This window comes from Balaenoptera musculus, chromosome 15 (assembly GCF_009873245.2).
Source record: "Balaenoptera musculus isolate JJ_BM4_2016_0621 chromosome 15, mBalMus1.pri.v3, whole genome shotgun sequence".
Lineage (NCBI taxonomy): Eukaryota > Metazoa > Chordata > Mammalia > Artiodactyla > Balaenopteridae > Balaenoptera > Balaenoptera musculus.
In genome coordinates, this window is record NC_045799.1 from 16,717,987 (window position 1) to 16,740,433 (window position 22,447).

Below are 22,447 nucleotides of genomic sequence, written 5' to 3' on the forward strand. Positions count from 1 at the left end.
TAAATGACCCAGGACTCACTCGGGAAATCTTCCTGTGGGATCTTCTGATACTTTGGAGGGCGTCCGATCCTGGAGAGAGAGGGACCAGGTCCGTGGCAGGGAATCAGGGCCTGGCCTGGCCCAGGAGGACTCGAGGCCCTGCACCCTTGCCCTCCGCACCGGCTGTGATGGCGAGGCTTCTTCCTTAGGGAGAAGCCCGAGAGGTTCCTCTTACGGGCCAAGGCCTCCGTGTCGGACAGCTCTGCCTTCAGCCGGCTCTGGTTCCTCTCGGCCAGTGGGCAGCCCGAGAGGCAATGGTGGGCTGTGAACTTGCCTGTGACGTGGCCAGAGCCATCACAACCAGGAGTGGGGCACTTTCTGGAGAAGAAGAAGGCTTAAGATGGGCTGAATCTGATTGTTCCCACTTAGCTCTTCCCAACCCTGGCCCCATTAGGAGAGCGGCTGGGTGGACCCTGGTCGGCCACCCCTAGTGGGTATAAAACAGACCCTCTCAGGCTTCCCTGGTGGCACAGTGGTTAAGAATCTGCCTGCCAATGCAGAGGACACGGGTTCGAGCCCTGGTCTGGGAAGATCTCACATGCCGCGGAGCAACTAAGCCCGTGAGCCACAACTACTGAGCCTGCGCGTGTAGAGCCTGTGCTCCACAACAAGAGAGGCCACGACAATGAGAAGCCCGCGCACCACGATGAAGAGTAGCCCCCGCTCGCCACAACTAGAGAAAGCCCGCGCACAGTAACGAAGACCCAACACAGCCAAAAATAAATAAATAAAATAAATGAATTAAACAAACAAACAAACAAACAAAAAACAGACCCTCTCTGAGCAACAGTGCCCGAGGGTCTCTTAGCAGGAGCCCTTCACTCACCGGTGGTGAAAGCTGTACTTGGAGGTCCTGGTCTGTGGCAGACTTCGACAGCTGAGAGGGGGACAGCCCCCAGGGGAGGCAGAGCTGGGTTCTCTGGGTCCTGGAGGGGCAGGAAGAAAAGGGTCAGCACAGGGCCCTAGGGGTGGGCGAGGGGCTGGGAGAGGAGTCATGCAGGGCAGGGAGGTCAGCACTAGGAACCAGTTCCCCAGGTACAAGGGGCCCTGAACCAGGCTGGGACACCGCTTCCTGGATGGATATGGATGTCAGCCCCTCTTGGGGGATGAGGGCTTGGCTCTCATATACTTTGTGGAAACCTGCAGGCCATACTCTCTGAAAGGAGCAGAACCCTTGGGGAGATCAACTCAGAGCCGGTGTGGGCACAGCTGCCCCCGGAAGCCACATCAGGCAGATTTTCATGTTATTCTTGTTTCTCAGTTTTACCCCCAAGACTTTGGTGACGTTTTTTAGGCTCTGCCCATGTGCAGAGAACAATCAAGAAGAATCAACACCACACGTGAAACAGATGTGGGTGACCTCTAACCCCTGCCTGCTGAGGGGACCAGGATTTGATTTAGGGAGCCACATTGCCTTAGCAAACACAGCGCATGCTCTGTGTGGCTCTGCTACTCGCTGAGAGAACTCCCCAGGGGTACAACTACCTCCTAAGCATATGCTCCCAAGTGAGCTTGGCCCTTCACACCTCCAGCCCCAAACCCAGCGAAACTGGGGAGGCCAGAAGCACTGCTATGTGTAGCAGAGACCCCCGGGGTGGGGAGGATGAGGGACCCCAGAGCTCACTGTGGGCATGCTATAGAAGGGGGAGGGGTGCCAGAGCTCGGGGGCAGGGTCGGACATCAGGAGGAGAGGGTCAGAGTGCCCTAGGGGTACACACGGAGAGGAGGCTGCAGGGGATGCCCTGTCTTGGAGCACCAGCCCGCGGGGTGGAGGTCAGGGTGGTCGGCATCGATCCAGAAGTCATAGGCGTGACTCCAGCCATCAAAGTGGAGCTGGGGAGGAAAGGCCCTTGGAGGTCAGGTGTTCCTCGTGGAGCCCTGCTCAGCCGGGAGGTCCTCCAGGCTCCAGGAGGCTCTCCCCATCCCTGGGGACTGTCAGAAGCAAGATCCTGGATTGGAAGAACCAAGGGGCCAACCCCACAGTAATCTGTCTTGGCCACCACACTTCCCAAGGGTTTCACCCTTTAAGTTACTGGCATCTCCCATCAGTCTTTGGATAGGACAAGGATTATTAGGCCCATTTTATAGGCTCAGAGAGGGGACGTGACTTCTCCAGACTCACAAAAGTAAGTCACAGATGAGGCCAGACTGAGACCCAAGATCTTCGGCCTCAAGTTTAGAGCTCTCTTCCCTGCAACGCACAGCCTCCCTCAAGTCTGGCTCATGCCATGCCCTTGACCTCAACTCAGCCTACAGAAGTCCTGCCCAATTGGCCTGTCCACTCTCCCAGCCCGAGGGGCCCAGAGCCACCTTTATCCGATGGTCCTCCACATCCTCCACGCTGGCCACACGAATTAGGGCTGGGTTCCTGCGGTCCACGGCCTCCAGTTTCATGTTGACCAGGAAGCTGTGCGGGGGTCGCTGCAGGGGGACAGCGGCCTTCAGGCCAAGGCCCAGCTCAGCAGAGCTGAATCCCCAAGAGGGGAGCCCAGGTGCTGTGCCTGGGGAAACCACAGCCAAAGGGGGAGGCCAGGGCCCCATCCTGGCTGGCCGAGGGCTCCTCGCCTTCCCGAGCTCAGCTCGGGGTGGGGAGAGATGACTCACCACCTTGAAGGCCCAGGCGGGCACAGCAGAGGCCCCAGTTTCTTCCAGATATTTCTCCCAACAGAAGCTGTCAGGGTCTGGGTAGTCTGGAGGAGAGGATGAGCGCAATGTCTAGGCACCCAGGTGTACTGGGGGAGCTCTCCCCTCCAAGCAGGACCAGGGGCATGGAAAGGACAAAGGCCCGTGGAGAGAAGTCCCCCGGCATCACCACAGCCTGCTCCTTGCAGAGGGCTCCTGAGGCAGAGGGGTGCCAGGCAGAAGCAAGCACACCACCTCACAGTTCACAGGGCTTTCTGGGAACCCTGGCCCCCAGCCCCCTCCTCAGCTATGTTGCTCCAGCCCCAGTCCCATCTGAACCCCTACTGCATGTGGGCCAGCGTAACACCCCGACAGGGAAGGATACACTTTCTTTGCTCTGGACTCCTGCTCCCTTGCTGAGGTGGGGGGTCATCTAACTTTCTTCCCTTCAACCTTAACAGAGTCAGGGTTTGACAGGCCTCTCCTAAGATCAGAGGGTTCTCAACTCCCAGGCAAAGAATCTAAGGCTCCAGGCCACATTTGTCCCCTCACCCTGCCCCCTAAAGACCCAGCTAATGAGATACTGGTAAGGGACCAGGGAGAGGGGGGTTGGCTCAGGCTGCAGGGTCACCTTGTGGAGGGGTGAGGGGCTTTCCTTGCTTCTGGCACCAGCCCACCGGGTGGATGTAGGGGCTGCTGGGATCACACCTGAAACGCAAGAATTATTCACTGTCCCAAGAATCAATCTTGTGAAAATGACTCTACTACCCAAAGCAATCTACAGATTCAATGCAATCCCTATCAAATTACCAATGGCATTTTTTACAGAACTAGAACAAAAAATCTTAAAATTCGTATGGAGACACAAAAGACCCCGAATAGCCAAAGCAGTCTTGAGGGAAAAAAAGAGAGCTGGAGGAATCAGACTCCCTGACTTCAGACTATACTACAAAGCTACAGTAATCAAGACAATATGGTACTGGCACAAAAACAGAAATACAGATCGATGGAACAGGATAGAAAGCCCAGAGATAAACCCACGCACCTATGGTCAACTAATCTATGACAAAGGAGGCAAAGATATACAATGGAGAAAAGACAGTCTCTTCAGTAAGTGGTGCTGGGAAAACTGGACAGCTACATGTAAAAGAATGAAATTAGAATACTCCCTAACACCATACACAAAAATAAACTCAAAATGGATTAGAGACCTAAATGTAAGACCAGACACTATAAAACTCAGAGGAAAACATAGGAAGAACACTCTTTGACATAAATCACATCAAGATCTTTTTTGATCCACCTCCTAGAGTAATGGAAATAAGAGCAAAAATAAACAAATGGGACCTAATGAAACTTAAAAACTTTTGCAAAGCAAAGGAAACTACAAACAAGACAAAAAGACAACCCTCAGAATGGGAGAAAATATTTGCAAATGAATCAATGGACAAAGGATTAATCTCCAAAATATATAAACAGCTCATGCAGCTCAATATTAAAAAAACAAACAACCCAATCCAAAAATGGGCAGAAGACCTAAACAGACATTTCTCCAAAGAAGACAGATGGTCAAGAAGCACGTGAAAAGCTGATCAGCATCACTAATTATTAGAGAAATGCAAATCAAAACTACAATGAGGTATCACCTCACACCAGTTAGAATGGGCATCATCAGAAAATCTACAAACAACGAATGCTGGAGAGGGTGTGGAGAAAAGGGAACCCTCTTGCACTGTTGGTGGGAATGTAAATTGATACAGCCACTATGGAGAACAGTATGGAGGTTCCTTAAAAAACTAAAAATAGAATTACCATATGACCCAGCAATCCCACTACTGGGCATATACCCAGAGAAAACCATAATTCAAAAAGACACATGCGGGACTTCCCTGGTGGCACAGTGGTTAAGAATCCGCCTGCCAATGCAGGAGACACAGGTTCGAGCCCTGGTCCGGGAAGATCCCACATGCCGCGGAGCAACTAAGCCCGTGCGCCACAACTACTGAGCCTGCGCTCTAGAGCCCGCGAGCCACAACTACTGAGCCCACGTGCCACAACTACTGAAGCCCACGCGCCTAGAGCCTGTGCTCTGCAACAAGAGAAGCCACTGCAATGAAGAGTAGCCCCCGCTTGCTGCAACTAAAGAAAGCCCGCACGCAGCAACAAAGACCCAACACAGCCAAAAATAAATAAAAAAAAAAAAAAAAAAAAAGACACATGCACTCCAGTGTTCGTTGCAGCACTATTTACAATAGCCAGATCATGGAAGCCACCTAAATGCCCATCAACAGACGAATGGATAAAGGTGATGTGGCACATATATACAATGGAATATTACTCAGCCATAAAAAGGAACGAAATTGGGTCATTTGTAGAGACGTGGATGGATCTAGAGACTGTCATACAGAGTGAAGTAAGTCAGAAAGAGAAAAACAAATATCATATATTAACGCATATATGTGGAACCTAGAAAAATGGTACAGATGAACCGGTTTGCAGGGCAGAAATAGAGACACAGATGTAGAGAACAAACGTATGGACACCAAGGGGGGAAGTGGCAGGGTGGGGGCGGTGGTGGGATGAATTGGGAGATTGGGATTGACATGTATACACTGATATGTATAAAATGGATAACTAATAAGAACCTGCTGTATAAAAAAATAAATAAAATTAAATTTAAAAAAAAAAGAATTATTCACTGTCCCAGATGAAACTTCGAGGTCCTAAATCTGCTGTCCTATGAGATCACGGCGACAGGGCACACCCTCATGTTACTTCTGAGTGAGAGTGAGACAGATGAGGTGAGACAGTCAGAAAATTCCAACAGTAACTAAAAACTCTAATAGCACCTTAATATCTCAGGGACAATCATGGGTCACAGGGGTTTGCTCATCTTAACCTTGGTACTTTTAGATGAAATATTTAATTGCCATCATAATTAATAAATGATGTAGATCAAATCCACAGGGCAGTCAATTGTCCCCCGAGCAATACGTCAGGGCTGGGCTGGGTCTACGTGAAGCCTCCCGCCCCCGCCATCCCCTCCCCACCCCCGTCCCCACCCCCCAGGGCCAAGTCTGGGTCCTCCCACTACCAGTAGTCATAAGTGTCATCCCAGTTGTCAAAGTGCACCAGGAAGCGGCTGTCCACCACGTCGGTCACACTGGCCACGCAGATCAGGGATGGGTTCATGCGGTCCACGGCCTCCAGCTTCATGCCCACCTGGAAGCCCAGGGGTGGGGGACTCTGGGGGCAAGAAGAGGGGCTGCCACGGCCAGGCCCAGGCTGGCTTGTGCTGGCCCAGGACCCGCCGGCAAAGGAAGAGGAGTAGGTTCCCTGGGGGTCGTGCCTGGCGGGTGGGCAGGGAGGAGGGCGGGAGAAAGAGGCTGAGAAAGAGGGTCCCTCCAGGGCAGAATCATAAACCCCAGCCCTGAGCCACTCAGGAATTTCTGGCCTCCAAGGGACTCTCAGAGGAAGCCTCACTGTGGCAGAAGATGAGTGACTAACACGAGGCTACACCCTCACCCAAAGAGTCTGCCAGGCTGAGCACAAGCCTCCCCTCCCCAGACAAGCCTGGCCCAGCCTGGGCTGAGGCAGGTGGGTCCACAGCGGGGTGGCGGAGAAAGAGGAGCTGACAGGTGAGGCAGGGAGCGGGGAGGGAGGGCAGGGAGGCACCTGCCACGTGTCAGGCATAAACTCCAAAAGCCATCACCTCCCTCAATCTTTACCACAGCCCTAGGGAGATGGGTATTATCACCCCCATTTTATAAATTAAGTGACTTGCCCAGGACCACAAAGCTGGTCAACGGTGGGGACAGGACTTAAACAGTTTGATTTAAAAATCTGCATCCTCCGTCACAATAGCTGGTAGAAGCCCACCGGTCACATGGGAACCTGTAAGTATGATCTCTGGGGCTGGACTGGGGCTGGGGGTACCTGCCCATTCCTGGACAGCATGGCACAGCCCCTGGCCCACGGGGGCCCTGGACTTTCCATATGGTAACAGTTGTACTGGGAGTTCCCTATATATCTCTCAAACCTTTTGCTTGGGATTAGGAGATATTTTAGCTGCGGGATAAAGTTGCCGGCTGCCTTGAACAGAGAGAAAGACAGGGGGTGAGTGTTGGAACCAAATGGGAAAGCCTCAATGTTGGTCAAAAGGAAGGAAAAAGCCACTCCCAGAATAGAGGCTTGGACCTGACACCAAGAACTGCAGAGAAACCCAAGCCTAAAAGAAGAATGACACCTCAGTGCCCAGGCTCGGAGGGGGATGTGCGGAGGAGAGGATTTCAGCGGTAGGGAGGAGGGAGGGAACTGGGGGAACCCCGTAATCGGCTTCCTCCTCTGGCCCTGCCCAGTGGACCCCTCCCATCTGGTGAGGACCAGAGCCCAGCTGGGGGCACCAGTAGATGAGTGCTTGTCTGCTGAGTCAGAGAGCCTGGCCGGCTGCAGTGACTCTATCCTGGGAGGCACATGTCTGCTTGCTCAGGGGCACTCACGTGGCTCTGGCTCACAAACAGGTGCTTGGGGGCAGCCTGGGTTCTTGTGCTGCGCAGGTAATGGCTCCAGCTGAACTCCTCCTCCTTGTAACCTAGGCCCCTCGGGGGGGAAGAACAGAGCACCGTGCAGACAGAGGCTGGGCCACGGCGTGCGCACCCCACACTGAAGCAGCAGAATCAGGCAGGCCTGAGGACCCCACAGGCCTCGAGAACCTGCCCAGGGAACCCCTGACGAAGCAGGACACAACCTAGGTGGGCGTCCGCTCAAAGGGCAAGGGCAAAGCAGAAGCCCTGGGGCCGAGGCATAGCAGGATGAGATGCAGAGAGGCTGACTGTGCAATGGGAACAGGGAAGGAGGTACCACCAGCAAGGGGTGGGGGCAGGTCTGGGAGGCTCACTGCCTCACTGGCACCAACCCAGCTAGGCCTTACCTTTGGGGGGCTGCAGCTTGTGCCCCGTCTTCTCGAACCAGCCAGCGGGATGAATGTCAGGGGAACTGGCATTGATCCAGAAGTCGTGGCACTCGGAATACCCATCGAAGTGCAGACGTAGGCGGTAGCCACACACCTGGCCCCATGAGGGGGAAGCACAGGGACGCCGATGCCAGCAGTTGCCGCGCTCCCCTTCCCTCACCTCTCCTGGCCCGGCCTGGCGTCTCAGGGGCTCCGGTGCTAGCAGGTTCCCCACTCCACCCCTCCTCACCCCCAGGTTTCCCTGCATCCTGCACTTTGCCCCACGCCCTCCCATCCTGCAATGAGGATGGTTCACATACTCATGAGCCCTGAGCTCTGGGCACAAGACAGGTAGATTCTAAGGCACTCTCTGGCCCCTTTGAACCCTGGATAGACTCCCAAGGGCAGTGTCCAAGGCTCAGGCCTGCTCAGGGCCCCCGGGGACCTTTCCTTCTGCTACCTTCTCTCACTGCTCAGACCTCAGCAAGCTGATGGCGGCTCCTTGAGCATGGCGCCCTTGAACGTGGCATTCCACGCCCCAGAGCTTCCGTTGGCTTTGCCTCTTGTGCCCGGAACATCCTATTCATTCACAACTCATCTCTCGAGACTCAGCAACGGAGGCCCTTCGTCTCTGAAGCCGCTCCTGTCCCCTCAGTGCCCCCTGGTCACATCTGTCATCACCCCTGCGGCTGTTGCTGTTTATCTGGCTGACCCCCACACAACTGTGAGCTCCGAAGAAGACAAGGACCTTGCTGGACTCGTGCCACCATCCCCGCACCACCCCGACCCTTCGCCTGCTTTTTGTTCGTTTTTTAGCTTTCTGCGCGTTCCCCTCCCCTTTCTGAGGGCAGTGCAGTGCCCCCCTCATGTGAGTCCGGGCCCTCCGTGCCCCCGGCTGGCTCCTTCAAGCCATCCTGAGAGGCGTCACCAGGGTGGGGGTGCCAGCCTCAGCTCACCTCAGCCACGGTGAGGATGAAGTACATGCTTGGGTGCTGAGGGTCAATGCCTTCCAACTTCATGCCCGGTTTGAAGCCATTCTTGTTATGGGTGACCGCCTGGTACTGTCAACGCACAGATGGGAGAGGGCTCAGCTTCCCTCCAGCCTTACCCTTGCTGAGTGGGCTTGGGGCAAAGGAACTGCCTTTGGGCTCCACCTGCCCAGTACTACCAAAGGGGTAACTTATTTGGGGATCTTTAGTGCAGGGATCCAAAGCAGGACAGACTAGCTCCTAGGTCCCTCGAAAAATGGATGTCAGGGCTCTCTCTTACCCAAGTCATGGAAAGATCAGAATTGATTAGAAAGCACCAGAATTCAAAAGTCTGCAGGCCCAGTGATGGGTGAGCCTGGGTCCCACTCCCCTATTTCTTCCCACCGAGGAAGCCCCTTTCGGTGAGCCTTTTTCTACTCGGGGCCCCTAACGAGTCTTTCCACCTTCCGTTCTGCAAGTCCTTTGAGGGATGTCAGACGCAGAAAACACCAGAAGGCCTGAGTTTGGTGGTGAGTCCCTGGGCTGGGAAGACAAGCTCTTACTAGGAGGAAAGTATGTGACTCACGTCCTGGAAGAGGCTGACGGGGGCAGTGATGGCCTCCTGCTCCTCAAGGTAGGATTCCCACGACCAGCCTTCCTTCTTCTCCCCTGAGGCTGTGGGCAGGAGACAGACAGGCTGACCCCTGGGCTGCTCCTCAAATACTATCTTCCAACCCCACTCTACCTTAACCTCCAAAACACACTTGTGTCTGTGATCGCGTGCTGCCCTCTGGTCCCACTCAGCCATGAGGTGCCGCACACAGCGGGCTGTACCGAATTCTGTCCGTCCCGCCCCACCCCCCGGCCTACTGTCAGCAAAAGCACTTCGGATTAGGGACTGACTAACAGAGGTTACAGAGTCTCAACCACAGAGGGACAAAGCTGTGTGACAAATCCTGAGCCAGAGGACTTAATCACAGCACCACCTAAGCTCACCGGGAAAGAAGAGGAAAAAGAGAGATGGGAGGAAAACATGCAATGAGGAAGAAACAGAAGAGACCACACAGAAAGAAGAAACCCCCTTTTCCCGATTCTTCTTCCTCTGAGCACTGACAGAGTCACATAGAGACAAAATGTATGTACGTGTGCTTGGCGTGCCCACAGAGTAGAGACTGATTCCACACACACACCCCAGACATACACACAGAGTGCACACAAACACACGCTCACCCACACATACTTTGGTCAGAGCCTACAGCCCTCGGAGTCTCCAGGTCCTGGGGAGGGGGGAGCTGAATCCCCCTGTGGGACCTTCAATTTAGCCTGAGATGGAGTCCTGGCCTCCAACACAGAGGCGAAACATCCTTTAAAGATGGGAAAAGCTGGCAACATGTAAGGTAAGCTCCCAACGTCAGCCTGAAAAAATCTGCCACAATCAATTCATATCGCTTGGGTGAATAGCTCCAGCTTCTTCTAGAAATTTCCGTGCCTCAATTTTGTCATCTGTCAAATGCAGATCACTTTGTCTACCAGAGAGGGTCATCAGGAAGAGTAAGTGAGACGCTGTGAGTAAAAGATCCTTATGAAATACTGGATCCTTCCTAGGTCTCCACTAAGTCTGTCTGATCTGGATTCTCGCTCTGCCTAGCTCTGGCTCGCTTGGCTATTGCTCTGGGTCATTCTGCTGTGGAGTGGTTTGTCACTCAGGAAGAAGCTTTTTCCTTAATTGGAACCTACATGGCTCCTAGGAGCTGCCTAAGTTCACCAGTCACTCCACTGAAGCTTGAGATCCCAACCATCTAACCCAGATGGGCCAAAGCAGGTATTTTCTTCACCAACAGATCAACTAAGCCAGGAAACTCTGAGACCTACACCGACACAGCAACCTAGAGCACTGCTCTGCCAACTCCCCTTTGTCCTGAGTGAAACCTGGGTCGCCCCTTAGAATAGCGGTCCCCAACCTTTTTGGCACCAGGGACCAGGTTTCGTGGAAGAGTTTTTCCATGGAGGGGGGCGGAGGCGATGGTTCAGGTGGTAATGCGAGCGATGGGGTCGGGGGTAAGGGGAGCGGCAGATGAAGCTTCACTCGCTTGCCTGCCATTCACCTCCTGCTCTGCAGCCCAGTTCCTAGCAGGCCGAAGACCGGACCAGTACCGATCCACGGCCCGGGGGTTGGGGACCCCTGCCTTAGAACACATCACCCACTATGGTCCCTCAAGAAACTCTCACTGTTGCCACTCGGTCCTCATCTGGACTTACAGTGTAGGGGGAGGGGCAGGGAGGAGGCTTCAGGATGCCAGGCTTATCATCACCTTGCTGTTTCTGGCCACTGGCATTCCACATCATCCTGCATAATACCTGTTTTTTCAAATCACCAGTACTATTTACCAATCCCTTTACAGCACCCAATTCTCTGTGGATGACATCTTTCTTTTTGTCTCACTCTTCCCAAACTATAACACAAGCCAAGGAGCTGATGAGCTGTCAGATTTCTCATCTCAGGCAATTCGGCCCCGCCTTGGCTCTTTAATTCCAAGTTCATTTCTCTTTAGCCATACTCCAACATAGCCAAGCTCTAAGCCCCCCATGCCATAGTAGAGACGTCTGACGTCTTCACCTGACACCCCTCACCCTCCCTTCCTTACCCTCCCATCCTCCCCACCACTTCCCTCCCTGGGCCTTTATTACCTGGATTCTCTCATAGTCATAACGCATAACAAGCACACAGTCTTTACAGCTTACCATCGCCCACCACTTCCTTCTACCTTAACCATTCCTTTTACCATGTAGGGGTACCTCCCATGCACCATGTCTGGTGCCAGAAACTGGGGGTACAGGGATGGTTCAGAGACTTCATATACATGGTCTCCTTTAATCCTAACATTGTCTGGACATGATAGGCAGGGCTGGTGGTAATCCTTTTCACAGATGAGAAAAGAGATTAAATGTAATCCACTAGAGAGAGGCCTGACCACTAAACCTTTTAGTAATGACTAGACTCCCTCCCTGACCAAGCCCCCAGCCTCCTCCAGTTTCATGCATCCTTGTTCCATGGTGAACAACTGGCTGAAACTTTAGGTACATCCCCAAGCTCAAATGAGTCCCAAAGCTCCTGTGCATGTTTGTATAGTTTGTGTACCATACATAGGTGCCCAGCCAAGAGGGTGAATGGGGACTGAAATCTAGCCTGGCTCCTTGCCAGGCCACGTGGCTTAGTCTGCTATGAAGACAGGTTGCCTTTTTCTAATTGGTCTGCTGCGAAGGGGCACCTTTTTATAATTTGCACAAAGGCACCGTATAGGCTGGCTGTAGCACCGATCCTCTCTTGATTTCCAGAAATGCTCCTTTGCTTATTTCTGCTCCCTTAGACTAGACGCCCCTGGCTAGCACTTTCATAGCAAGGTCAGGCTGTCCAAAACCAAACTCCCAACTTCTCTGCCAAAGCTTCTGCCCCTCTCAGTATTCTCTATCCTAGTCAACAGCACCACACCATTCATCCAGTCATGCAAGCTGGAAGCTTGGAAGGGATCCTTTACGTTTCTTTTTTTACTCCCCAGGATTCTTTAGTGCCTGAGTCCTACTGATTCCAACTCCTAGCTATCTCTTGACTATATCTCCACGTCTCCATGTTCTCTGTCCTTCTTGTTTTGAACCTAGTCCTAGAGCCTCTTAATTTACTGTGCCTAAAACTCAATCTATTGCCAGAATATCTCTAAAATAAAAACTGGTTTGTTATGTTTTTGCTTTGAGGTCTTCAATGGCTTTGGATTTCCAATCAAAACCCAAAAATCCAAATACCTTTCCACAAATACAAACCCCCTAGTGAACTAGCCTCATCCTGCATTTCCTTGCCTCTGTGCCTTTGCACATGCTGATCCCTCTGCCTCAGAGATTCTGTCCCCACCCTGTCCCATCCTCCTATCTTTTTCTCATCCTTCAAGACCCAGCCATATCTCTGGTACCTAGCACAGGGTTTTTACACAGAATAGATGCTCACCAAATGTTTGCTAAATGAATGACTAGAAGGATGGATGGATGCATGGATAAGTGGATTGAATTCACCAACCTACCCCGTAGAGCCTTCCTCGATTACATGAGGTGTTTCTTCTTTGAAGGTCCTTTGTATCTACATACCTCTATTACAAAACAGCTCTCTCTGCAGCTAGACTGTGAGCTCTTTGAGGGTTGGTATTGTGTTTTGCTTACTCTGAACTCTTAGCATCTAGCCCAGTGCTTGATACATGGTAGGCACTTAGTGTTTGTTAAACAAAAGCACAACAATGGAAATACTACATATCAAAAACTGTGTGGGGATGTAATGTACAGCACAGTGACTATAGTTAATAACACTGTATTGTAGGGACTTCCCTGGTGGTCCAGTGGTAAAGAACCTGCCTTCCAATGCAGGGGTCCTGGGTTTGATCCCTGGTTGGGGAATTAAGATCCCACATGCCACGGGGCAACTAAGCCCGTGCGCCTCAACAAGCGACCCCGCGTGCCACAAACTACAGAGCCCACGCGCCCTGGAGCCTGCGCGCCACAACTAGAAAGAGAAAACCTGCAAGCCACAACTAGAGAGAAGCCCCATGCCTCAACGAAGAGCCTGCGCCACCATGAAAGATCCCACATGCCTCAACTAAGACCCGACGCAGCCAAAAAAAATGAAGAAAAAAATCAAAACACTGTACTGTATATTTGAAAGTTGCTAAGAGAGTAGATCTCAAAAGCTCTCATTACAAGAAAAAAATTCTAACTATGTGTGGTGATGGGTGTTAACTAGACTTATTGTGGTCATCATTTCACAATATATACAAATATCGAATCATTAGGTTGTACATCTGAAACTAATATCTCAATTAAAAAAAAAAAAAAAAACAAACCTCTGTGAGATGCAGCCAAAGGAGTATTTAGAGGGAAATGACAGCCACAAATGAACATATTAAAAAGAAAGAAGACTGAAATTAATTAAATCTGAAAATTAAAATTAATCTGTCTCATGAAGTTAGAAGAAGAAAAGTATAATAAGCCCAAAGAAAATCAAAGAAAGGAAATAAAAAAGAAAAGACAAATAAAATTAATAAGGCTCTGGCCAGACTGATTAAGAATCTTTGGGAAAAAAAAAAAAAGAATCTTTGGGAGGGGGTAAGGGGAAAGGGGAGATATTGGTCAAAGGATATAAACTTTCAGTTATAAGGTGAATAAATTCTGGGGACCTAATGTATAGCATAGTGATTAGAGTTAATAATGCTGTATTATATACTTGAAAGTGGCTAAGAGAGTAGATCTCAAATGTTCTCACCATAAAAAAGAAATGGTAATTATGTAATGTGAACAGGTAATGCTATGGTGGTGATCATTTTGCAATATATGAATATATCAAATCAACATGTTGTACACCTTAAACTTACACAATGTTGCAAGACAATTATATCTCAATAAAGCTGGGGAAAAAAAAGAAACAAAGAGAGAAGGCACACATAATAATAGGAGAAATTTTAAAAGGGATATCACTACATATCCTGCAGACTTCAAAAAGATAAAAGGGATATTATGAAGAACTTTAACATTCTTTTAACGAATTCCCTTCTTAATCACCCAGTCTTAAGCCTACTTCTACACATTAATGAAATTGCTCTCTTGAGTCACCAGGGCCACTATCCAATGATCTTGTCTTATTACTCAACTCTCTTGATCTCCATGTGCTACCAGCCACCTGTTCCATCTCAGCATTTCCTTCTTGCTGTACTTTCTTCGCTGTATCTTCCACCTCTTCTACTTCCATTACCAGTTTTTCTTTCTCCCACCCTAACCCTGCTCATTAATGGTGGATCCCTAGAAATCAATACAGTACTTCCCTCCCATCTTCTCTCTGGAAGCCTCTTCAGCATGGCTTCAGTTTTTTCAGTAGAGATAATTCCCAAATTAATGGTTCTAGCCAGACCTTCCACTGGAAGGTCAACAGGAAAGACAAAAAAATGTAAAGAGAAGAACAGAACACCATGGTTCAAGAACAACTGATGACAAGCAGTCATCAGGATGCCACCACTGGCTGGGTCTTTTCATTTCAAATTGCTACAGATACATCTCTGTATTTATCTACTTCTTATAGAGCATGGTTTGCCAATTCTTAATCAGTTCATTTTAAGACAGAATGCTTAATGAAGAGCCCATCACTTGTGTTCCAAAAGTATAAGGGATCTATGCCTGGACCAAACTCAAGAGGCTGGGCTCCATAATGCTGTGCTCTACTGTTTATCCAGCCCTCAGTTTCTACGGAGTATAAATGGACTCTTTTCAAAATCTAATGAAAGCCATGGACCACCTCCCCAGGAAAATGAGCAATTCACAGAATTTTGCATGTAAATTTAAGAGGGCACTGCTGCAAGAGGCATACTGATCAATGTCTTGTACTGAATCACACACTTAATATTCACAACTTGTTCCCCAACTCTGCATGGCACTCCTTGTATTTTGATAGGAAATGTGTTTCTTATAGCCAATTTGAAAACGGCAAGGATCTGAATAAATATTTCTCCAAAGAGAATATATAAATGGCCAACAAGCATACGAAAAGATGTTCAACATCATTAGTCGTCAGGGAAATGCAAATCAAAACCACAAGGAGAGGAACTTCCCTGGTGGTGCAGTGGTTAAGAATCTGCCTGCCAAAGCAGGGGACATGGGTTCAAGCCCTGGTCCGGGAAGATCCCACATACCGTGGAGTAACTAAGCCCGTGCACCGCAACTACTGAGCCTGTGCTCTAGAGCCTGTGAGCCACAACTACTGAGCCCACGTGCCACAACTACTGAAGCCCAGGCACCTAGAGCCCGTGCTCCACAACAAGAGAAGACACAGCAATGAGAAGCCCACGCACCGCAACAAAGAGTAGCCCCTGCTCGCCGCAACTAGAGAAAGCCTGCAGGCAGCAACAAAGACCCAACGCAGCCCAAAAATAAATAAATAAATTTAAAAAAAGAAAATGATGCTTCACACAAAACAATTGAAAAGGTGAAGGAAATATATGGGAGAGAAGGCTGAGTGTGTGTACATGAGTTACATGGTTCTAACTCTTAAACTATTGGAACATTACATCAGGACTAGATACGTCAGGTCTTTAGAACATGAATCCAATAGGGTAGTCATCAAACTGCCAAATAGAATGTAGATAAAATACAGATTATCCACACACACAGGACATGCAAGCAGCCCTGCCACCTCCACCCTTACCCCCAGATTCTTCTCCCAAAAGATCCCAAAAATGAGTGGAAAAAGATTTTAGCCATAAATGCAAACTTCTGTCTACTGATAAAGTTTCTTCCCTTGAAAAAAGGCAGAAGGGAGAAAATATCCAGAAACCAATGCCACACTAATGTTCACAGTTGAGATGGTGAAATGTATGAATCAAAAGATAACTTTAGACTGGTCAACAGGACCCAGCTAAAAAAATGCTGGTTTAGGGCTTCCCTGGTGGCGCAGTGGTTGAGAATCTGCCTGCCAACGCGGGGGGACACGGGTTTGAGCCCTGGTCTGGGAAGATCCCACATGCCGCGGCGCGACTAGGCCCGTGAGCCACAATTGCTGAGCCTGAGCGTCTGGAGCCTGTGCTCCGCAACAAGAGAGGCCGCGATAGTGAGAGGCCTGCACACCGCGATGAAGAGTGGCCCCCACTTGCCGCAACTAGAGAAAGCCCTCGCACAGAAACGAAGACCCAACACAGCCATAAATAAATAAAATTAAACAAAACAAAACAAAACAAAAAAACCAAAACTTTAAAAAAAAAAAATGCTGGTTTAAGAATGTATTTCTGGGGAGGGAATTCCCTGGAGACCCAGTGGTTAGGACTCCGTGCTCTCACTGCCGATGGCCCAGCTTCGATCCCTGGTCGGGCAACTAAGATCCCACAAGCCAAGCGGTGCGGCCCCAAGAAACAAAAAAAGAATGTATTTCCTTAAGAAAGACAGAGCAGTTGAGCCAACAGTAGTTAGACACTAACTCCTTCCTCTATTTAAGACTTGAGATGCCATAAACCAATGACAGCTAAGACTTTGGCTTCTGGTGTGACAGCCTCGGGTGAGAGAGAGAGAGCGGTGAAAATCTGGTTTGGCTATGATGGGCAAAATACGGAAGAGGCACTATAGAGTTCAGAGCCCTGAACACAGATTGCGCTCCTCTGTACGGCACTGGATCCATCAAGGCAGAATGATGCCCTAGAACTGACCTCGCTCTCTGGTTCTCTCTGGGACACGAAAGACAGTGACTCATGCAACTGAGCCATGGTCCAAGAGGAAGCACCAACATACAACTCCTCCATTCATCCACTGAACAAACATTTATTGAGAGTGTACTCCACACCAGCCTCTGGACTAAGGACCAGGGATACAAATGCTTAGTAGAAGAGATTCGGTTTTGAGGGAGGAAGACAGACATTGCTACCCAGTATCTAGGTGATTATAAGTGTGACAAATGTTACTTGGCTCCAGTTGGCTGTTGTCACATGGCAATGTGGAGATGGTAACGGAGAAGACCTGAGGGCCAGAGCTAACTATGAATGACCTTTGTTCCATTTTTCTTAGAACTGAAGGGTCAGAATGGGGGCCCAAATAGCAAGGTCAGACCAATGACCAGTACGGACTTGCTCACACCACCAAAGGGAAGCAATACCACATGGTGCCATTAAAGGCTGCTCAAGTCTTTGGATATTGTGAGGCCTACTCACAACTGGATAAAAGAGGATAAACAAACACATGATATAACCCCCAAGAACACACATATACTGATGCACAAACGAAAAACACTGTCTCTCTCTCTCTCTCTCTCTCATTCTCTCTGTCACACACATGCTAACATATGGTCATCTGTATATGTACAACACACCATCACAATGGTAACCCACACTCCCAGCCTCACACTTCCAAAGGTGTATACACACATGAATATAATATATACACAGGCCATCATACCAGGCTGGCTGCTGTTCCACTCCTCACTTTCTGGGGTGCTAGTGGTGGGTTGTCCCTCTGGATCCTTTCCTTCTTCTTGCTTCTCCTGTGGAAGGCAAGCCAGATCCCAGCTTCCTGTCCTCATGGATTGGCGTGAAGCCTCAGCCTCTATTCCTGGCCCCTGCCTAGCTCTCTGGTCACATGGTGTTCTTCCCCAAACAGATGGATATTCTTCTAGGCTACCAGCAGGAACACAGCTCTGGCAGACAGTCCCTTACCACATGGGCACAGACTCACATTAGCACACCCCCCCTAGTTACACAGCCTGACTGCAATTCTCCTCATTCCCAGGTGGGGAAACTGAGGACACAAATACTTGCCCTGTGCCAATTTTGCCTGCCCAGTGGAACTTTCATGCTCTGTCTCTTCCAGCTTCTCTGCAACTAGAGCCCTGTGCTCCCTGGCCTCTGGCTCAGAGATGGGGCTCCAGTGATGAAGCTTTCCATCTGCCTGCACATCTACTTGGTTACTGATTCATGTCAGTGTGACTTAGCCCTGCCACTAGACTGAGATGGGAGCTCTAGAAAAACAGGAGAGTGGTTTATTTCCCTCCAACCAAGTACAGGATCTGACTCAGGATGGGACCCCAAAATATGATGAGTGAGTCATTATGTGTCTTCTCTAGCCCAGCCCCATGATCTGGATTAATGGAGGGGATAGTGGAATTGAGGTATAGCCTCTAGCCTCCCCCTACCCTCCCCATGCCCTCTTCCTACCATGGCCTCCGGCTCCGACTCCTCCTCAGATAGGCTCTGATATTCCCTGTGCTTCCTTTTCTTCATGGGTTTGAGGAGCTCAGAAGCGCTGGTGCAGTTGTTCTGGCCTGAAGAGTTCTCCACTATGACTGACCTGAGGGAGGGGCAGCCTGAGGGAAAGAACTACCCACCCTGCACCATCCACACCCTCTCCTAAGCCCTGAACAGGCGTGGGGCTTTGAGGCCCGAAGGCAGAGAAGAAGAGGTGAATTCCCTCCCCCTTACCGCTCCTGGAACAGCTGGGGGCAGCCATCATTGGAGGCACCAGGATCTGGACCAGCGCCTTGCTGAGGCCCACACGCCTGGCATTGGCAGGTGCCATCATCATCCTCTGGCGGGTCCTGAGGGTTATCTTCTGGAGGGTCCTGGGGGAGGTCTTCTGCAGGGGGCCAAAAGGGTCTCAGGCTTCCCACCCATCACTTCCACACTCAGGCTCCGCCCACCTCGGAGCCCACGCTTGGCCTCCCCTTTGGTCCCCCCACCTTGGGCTCCCCTACCGGACAGCCCCGCCTACTTTCCCTTCCACCCCGCCCCACAGGCCCACAGCCTTCTCCGCCCCAAGACCGACCCGTGGGCGCGGGCACACCTGCAGGCACCCGGGCCACGCCCCCTCGGGCCACGCCCCTGGCCTTGGCTCCTCAGGGAGTTCAGGGCTCCCCCTACTCCCGCAGGGGCCCAGCTTCGGGCCTGGGGCTCCTACCCGGTTGTTGGGGGCCCGCATCGCCACCTCCCGCCAGGGCCTCGCCATCTTCGTATTCGGCCACGCCTTCCCGCCGCAGCTCGGGGCTTGGGGGCTGCTCCGCTCCTACCATGTTCGGCGGTGCGTATTCGCTTATCTGGAACTGGAGTGCGGAGGGTCAGAGGACCACGACTCCTGTACTGGCCCTTGACCCACCCCTAGTCAGCATGGTCCCTCTCCAGCCGCCTCACTGCAAGCCACGCCCCCGGAACCCATTCACCATAAGCCACGCCCCTAGGGCCCCGCAAATGTCTCGTTTGGGTAGGTCTGCACTCCAAGCCACGCCCCCAGAGTCCCTCACTCCAAGCCCCACCCCCAGAATCCTCCCTCTTGGCCAGCTTCCCCACCTTCCGCCTCAGGCCCCGCCTCCAGGCCCGCAGGCCCCGCCCCGCAGCTGCGGCTCTCTGGATCCCCGCAATCCCCACAGATACTGACCCGCAGGCCACTCCTAGAAGGCGGGGCCGCAGCCTCGGTCCACTCCAGGAGCCGCACTGTGCTGGTGCTGGGGCTGGCCGCCGGCCCAGCGCTTAACTGTGGCAGAACGGTGGCGGTGACAGGTACGCTGCCAGCCACTCGCTCCGGGGTGCCCACATGGATCTGCTCCCGCGGAAAGCAGGACACATCCAGGGCACTGCTGGGCAGACCAAGGGTGGCCGAGCTGGCTGCGAACAGATACACGGACAGACACGACACAGATGAGCCTGGTGGCCCTGCCCCAATCCTGCCATGCATGTGTGCAGGCAGGTGAAAAGTATCATCTCCTCCCCAGGACCCACACCTGCTTGGGCAGGTATGTGGCTGCTTCTCTTCCCCAGACCCCTGGCTATGCCCACCTGGAATGATAAAGGCAGCAGCGGGCAGGTGAGAGCCGGAACCTGGGCTGTCTCTGGGCACCAGGTGCACGCTGACCTCCCCTGTGGAGGGCCCCTTCAGTGTCCCCAGCATCTCTATTTCAGCATGCCCCTCCATCCTGGTAGGCCTACAAACGGAACACAGCCCCCAAGGCCATCAGGGAAGTAGGAGGCCTCCTTGAGGAGGGGCTGCCCACCCACAGAGAAAAGCCTCAGTGCTGAGGGGAGTAGGGTGTTTTAGGAGCCCAGCATCAAGTTTGGCTCCTGGGCTCTATCCAGGTCACTCAGGTGAGGGCTCTGGCCAGGCCCTGCACCTCCCCCAGTCTCTGTAAGATGGGCATGTATGATATGAGGGTGCTTTGTAAACTGATGTGCCCACTCTAGGGAGTCTCAGGCAGTGTGTTTCAGGCCAAGGTTCTGTCTGGCCAGCTGTCTCATGGCACAGCCCTGGCCAAGTCCAAACTCCCCTCTTTCTCAACCCCCACCTCCATCCCCAGTAGAATCACTCCCTTCTCCCTCCGGGGATTCAGAGCCTTCAAGTACCAGATTCTCCTTCACTCATACACGTTCATTTTCCTGGGAGATGATCTTTCCTGATCGTGTTCTTTTATGCCCCCTGTCCACCACTCCCTCCAATCCCAAGCACAGAGTAGGTACTCAAACATCTGTTGGAGAAATGTATGCATCTGAAGAGCAAAGAGGTAGTGTATGAGAACGCAGGCAGTGCATGATTTTGCTTTAATAAAGCCAGGGCAGTAGAGACATTTAATAAAGAGTTAGTTGAACAGGTAAGTTTATAGGAAAGAAGACCTAGTGACATAACAAATGTGCTTAATACCTATCATTTACTTAACTCCTAAAATGTGTTGGCCACTGTCCTAGATGTCCTCCCAGCACTGTCCAGTAGAATTTTCTGTGATGATGGAAATGTCCTATACCTATACTGTCCAACACAGTAGCCACTAGCCACATGAGGCTACTCAGCACTTGATATGTGGCTAATGTGTCTGAGGAACTGAATTTTAAATTTCGTTTAACTGTACTTAAATTTAAGTAGCTACCGGGGCTGGCCATAGCTACTGTTTAGCACAGAACAACTTTATAAATTTTCTTTTTTTTTTTTGGCTGCGCAGAACGTGGGATCTTAGTTCCCCAACCAGGGATCGAACCCGTGCCCCCTGCAGTGGAAGCGAGAAGTCTTAACCGCTGGACCACCAGGGAAGTCCCTACATATTCTAATTAGCCTGTCACCTCCACCTCTAAAACACATCTCAGAGTCTGACCACTTCTCCCCATCTCCATCACCACCATGCTAGTCCCAACCACCATCAGCTCTCCTTGGACTTCTGAAATTGCCTCCTAATTCATCTCCCCGCTTCTTCTCCAGGCCCTGCTACAGTCTAGTCTCCACTAAGAGCAATCTTTAACAATGTAAACCAAATCACATAATTTCCCTATCCAAAATTCCCCAAGGTCTCTTGGCTGCCCTTAGAATAAAATCGAAGTGCTTTACGGTATAGAATCCAACCTCTCCCTTCCTCTCTGACCTCATCCTCCACCACCCTTCACCTTGTTCTCTACCCTTGATAGATTCTGGTTTCCTTCTATTGCTTGACAAACGTTCGCACCTCAGAGCCTTTGCCCTTGCTGTTCCTTCCACCTGGAATGCTCTTCCCCAAGCTCTATGTTTGGCTGCCTCCTTCCCCTTCAGCAGGCGTCGGCTCAACGGTCACGTCCCCAGAAGAGGTCTTTCCTGATCACTCAGTTTAAAGCACCACGCCCATCACCCTATCTCACTACTGCTTATCTCATAACTGTGTTGATTTCCTTTATGTCCATCACTCTATATATAATCAATAATGATCTTCATTTATTTATTTGTGTTTGATCAGTTGTCCCCATATAAATGTAAGTTCCACAAGGGCAGAGACTTTATCTGTCTTGTCCACTGCTATATCCCTAGCACTTAGAATAGTCCCTGGCACACAGTATGTACTGTGTTGGATTTCAGTAATTTGAACTTGTTAATAAAAAGCAGTATAGGGGGGCTTCCCTGGTGGCGCAGTGGTTAAGAATCCGCCTGCCAGTGCAGGGGACACGGGTTCAAGCCCTGGTCCAGGAAGATGCCACATGCCACGGAGCAACTAAGCCCATGCGCCACAACTACTGAACCTGTGCTCTAGAGCCCGTGTGCCACAACTACTGAAGCCCGCACGCGTAGAGCCCGTGCTCTGCAACAAGAGAAGCCACTGCAACGAAGAGTAGCCTCCGCTCACCACAACTAGAGAAAGCCCGCGTGCAGCAACGAAGACCCAACGCAGCCAAAAATAAATAAATAAATAAATATATTAAAGAAAAAAAAGCAGTATAGGGAATTCCCTGGCGGTCCAGTGGTTAGGACTCCACGCTTTCTCTGCTGGGGGCCGTGTTTACTCCCTGGTCGGGGAACAAAGATCCCACAAGTTGGCGGTGCAGCCAAAAAAAAAAAAAAAGGAGTGTATGAGTAAGTGATACTTGGTTGC

The 22,447-nt window shown here is 51.0% G+C and overlaps 1 protein-coding gene across 4 annotated transcripts in view; it reads right to left on the reverse strand.

Annotated features, from left to right (window-relative positions):
• L3MBTL1 (L3MBTL histone methyl-lysine binding protein 1) overlaps window positions 1–20,043 on the reverse strand; it is a 32,736-nt gene extending 12,693 nt beyond the window's left edge. For all 4 annotated transcript variants that reach the window (XM_036827530.1, XM_036827529.1, XM_036827528.1 and 1 more), the window contains exons 1-18: window positions 19,908–20,043; window positions 19,510–19,736; window positions 19,036–19,177; window positions 18,561–18,714; window positions 18,297–18,429; window positions 17,542–17,626; window positions 9,167–9,255; window positions 8,569–8,673; window positions 7,592–7,727; window positions 7,161–7,252; window positions 5,756–5,907; window positions 3,293–3,369; window positions 2,644–2,729; window positions 2,350–2,460; window positions 1,758–1,872; window positions 866–965; window positions 160–357; window positions 20–69 (exon numbers count right to left, since the gene is read on the reverse strand). In XM_036827530.1, the coding sequence (XP_036683425.1) occupies window positions 20–69; window positions 160–357; window positions 866–965; window positions 1,758–1,872; window positions 2,350–2,460; window positions 2,644–2,729; window positions 3,293–3,369; window positions 5,756–5,907; window positions 7,161–7,252; window positions 7,592–7,727; window positions 8,569–8,673; window positions 9,167–9,255; window positions 17,542–17,626; window positions 18,297–18,429; window positions 18,561–18,714; window positions 19,036–19,177; window positions 19,510–19,736; window positions 19,908–20,043 (2,188 nt within the window). The remainder of the gene's footprint in view (window positions 1–19; window positions 70–159; window positions 358–865; window positions 966–1,757; window positions 1,873–2,349; window positions 2,461–2,643; window positions 2,730–3,292; window positions 3,370–5,755; window positions 5,908–7,160; window positions 7,253–7,591; window positions 7,728–8,568; window positions 8,674–9,166; window positions 9,256–17,541; window positions 17,627–18,296; window positions 18,430–18,560; window positions 18,715–19,035; window positions 19,178–19,509; window positions 19,737–19,907) is intronic.
• Between the last annotated feature and the right edge of the window lie 2,404 nt (window positions 20,044–22,447).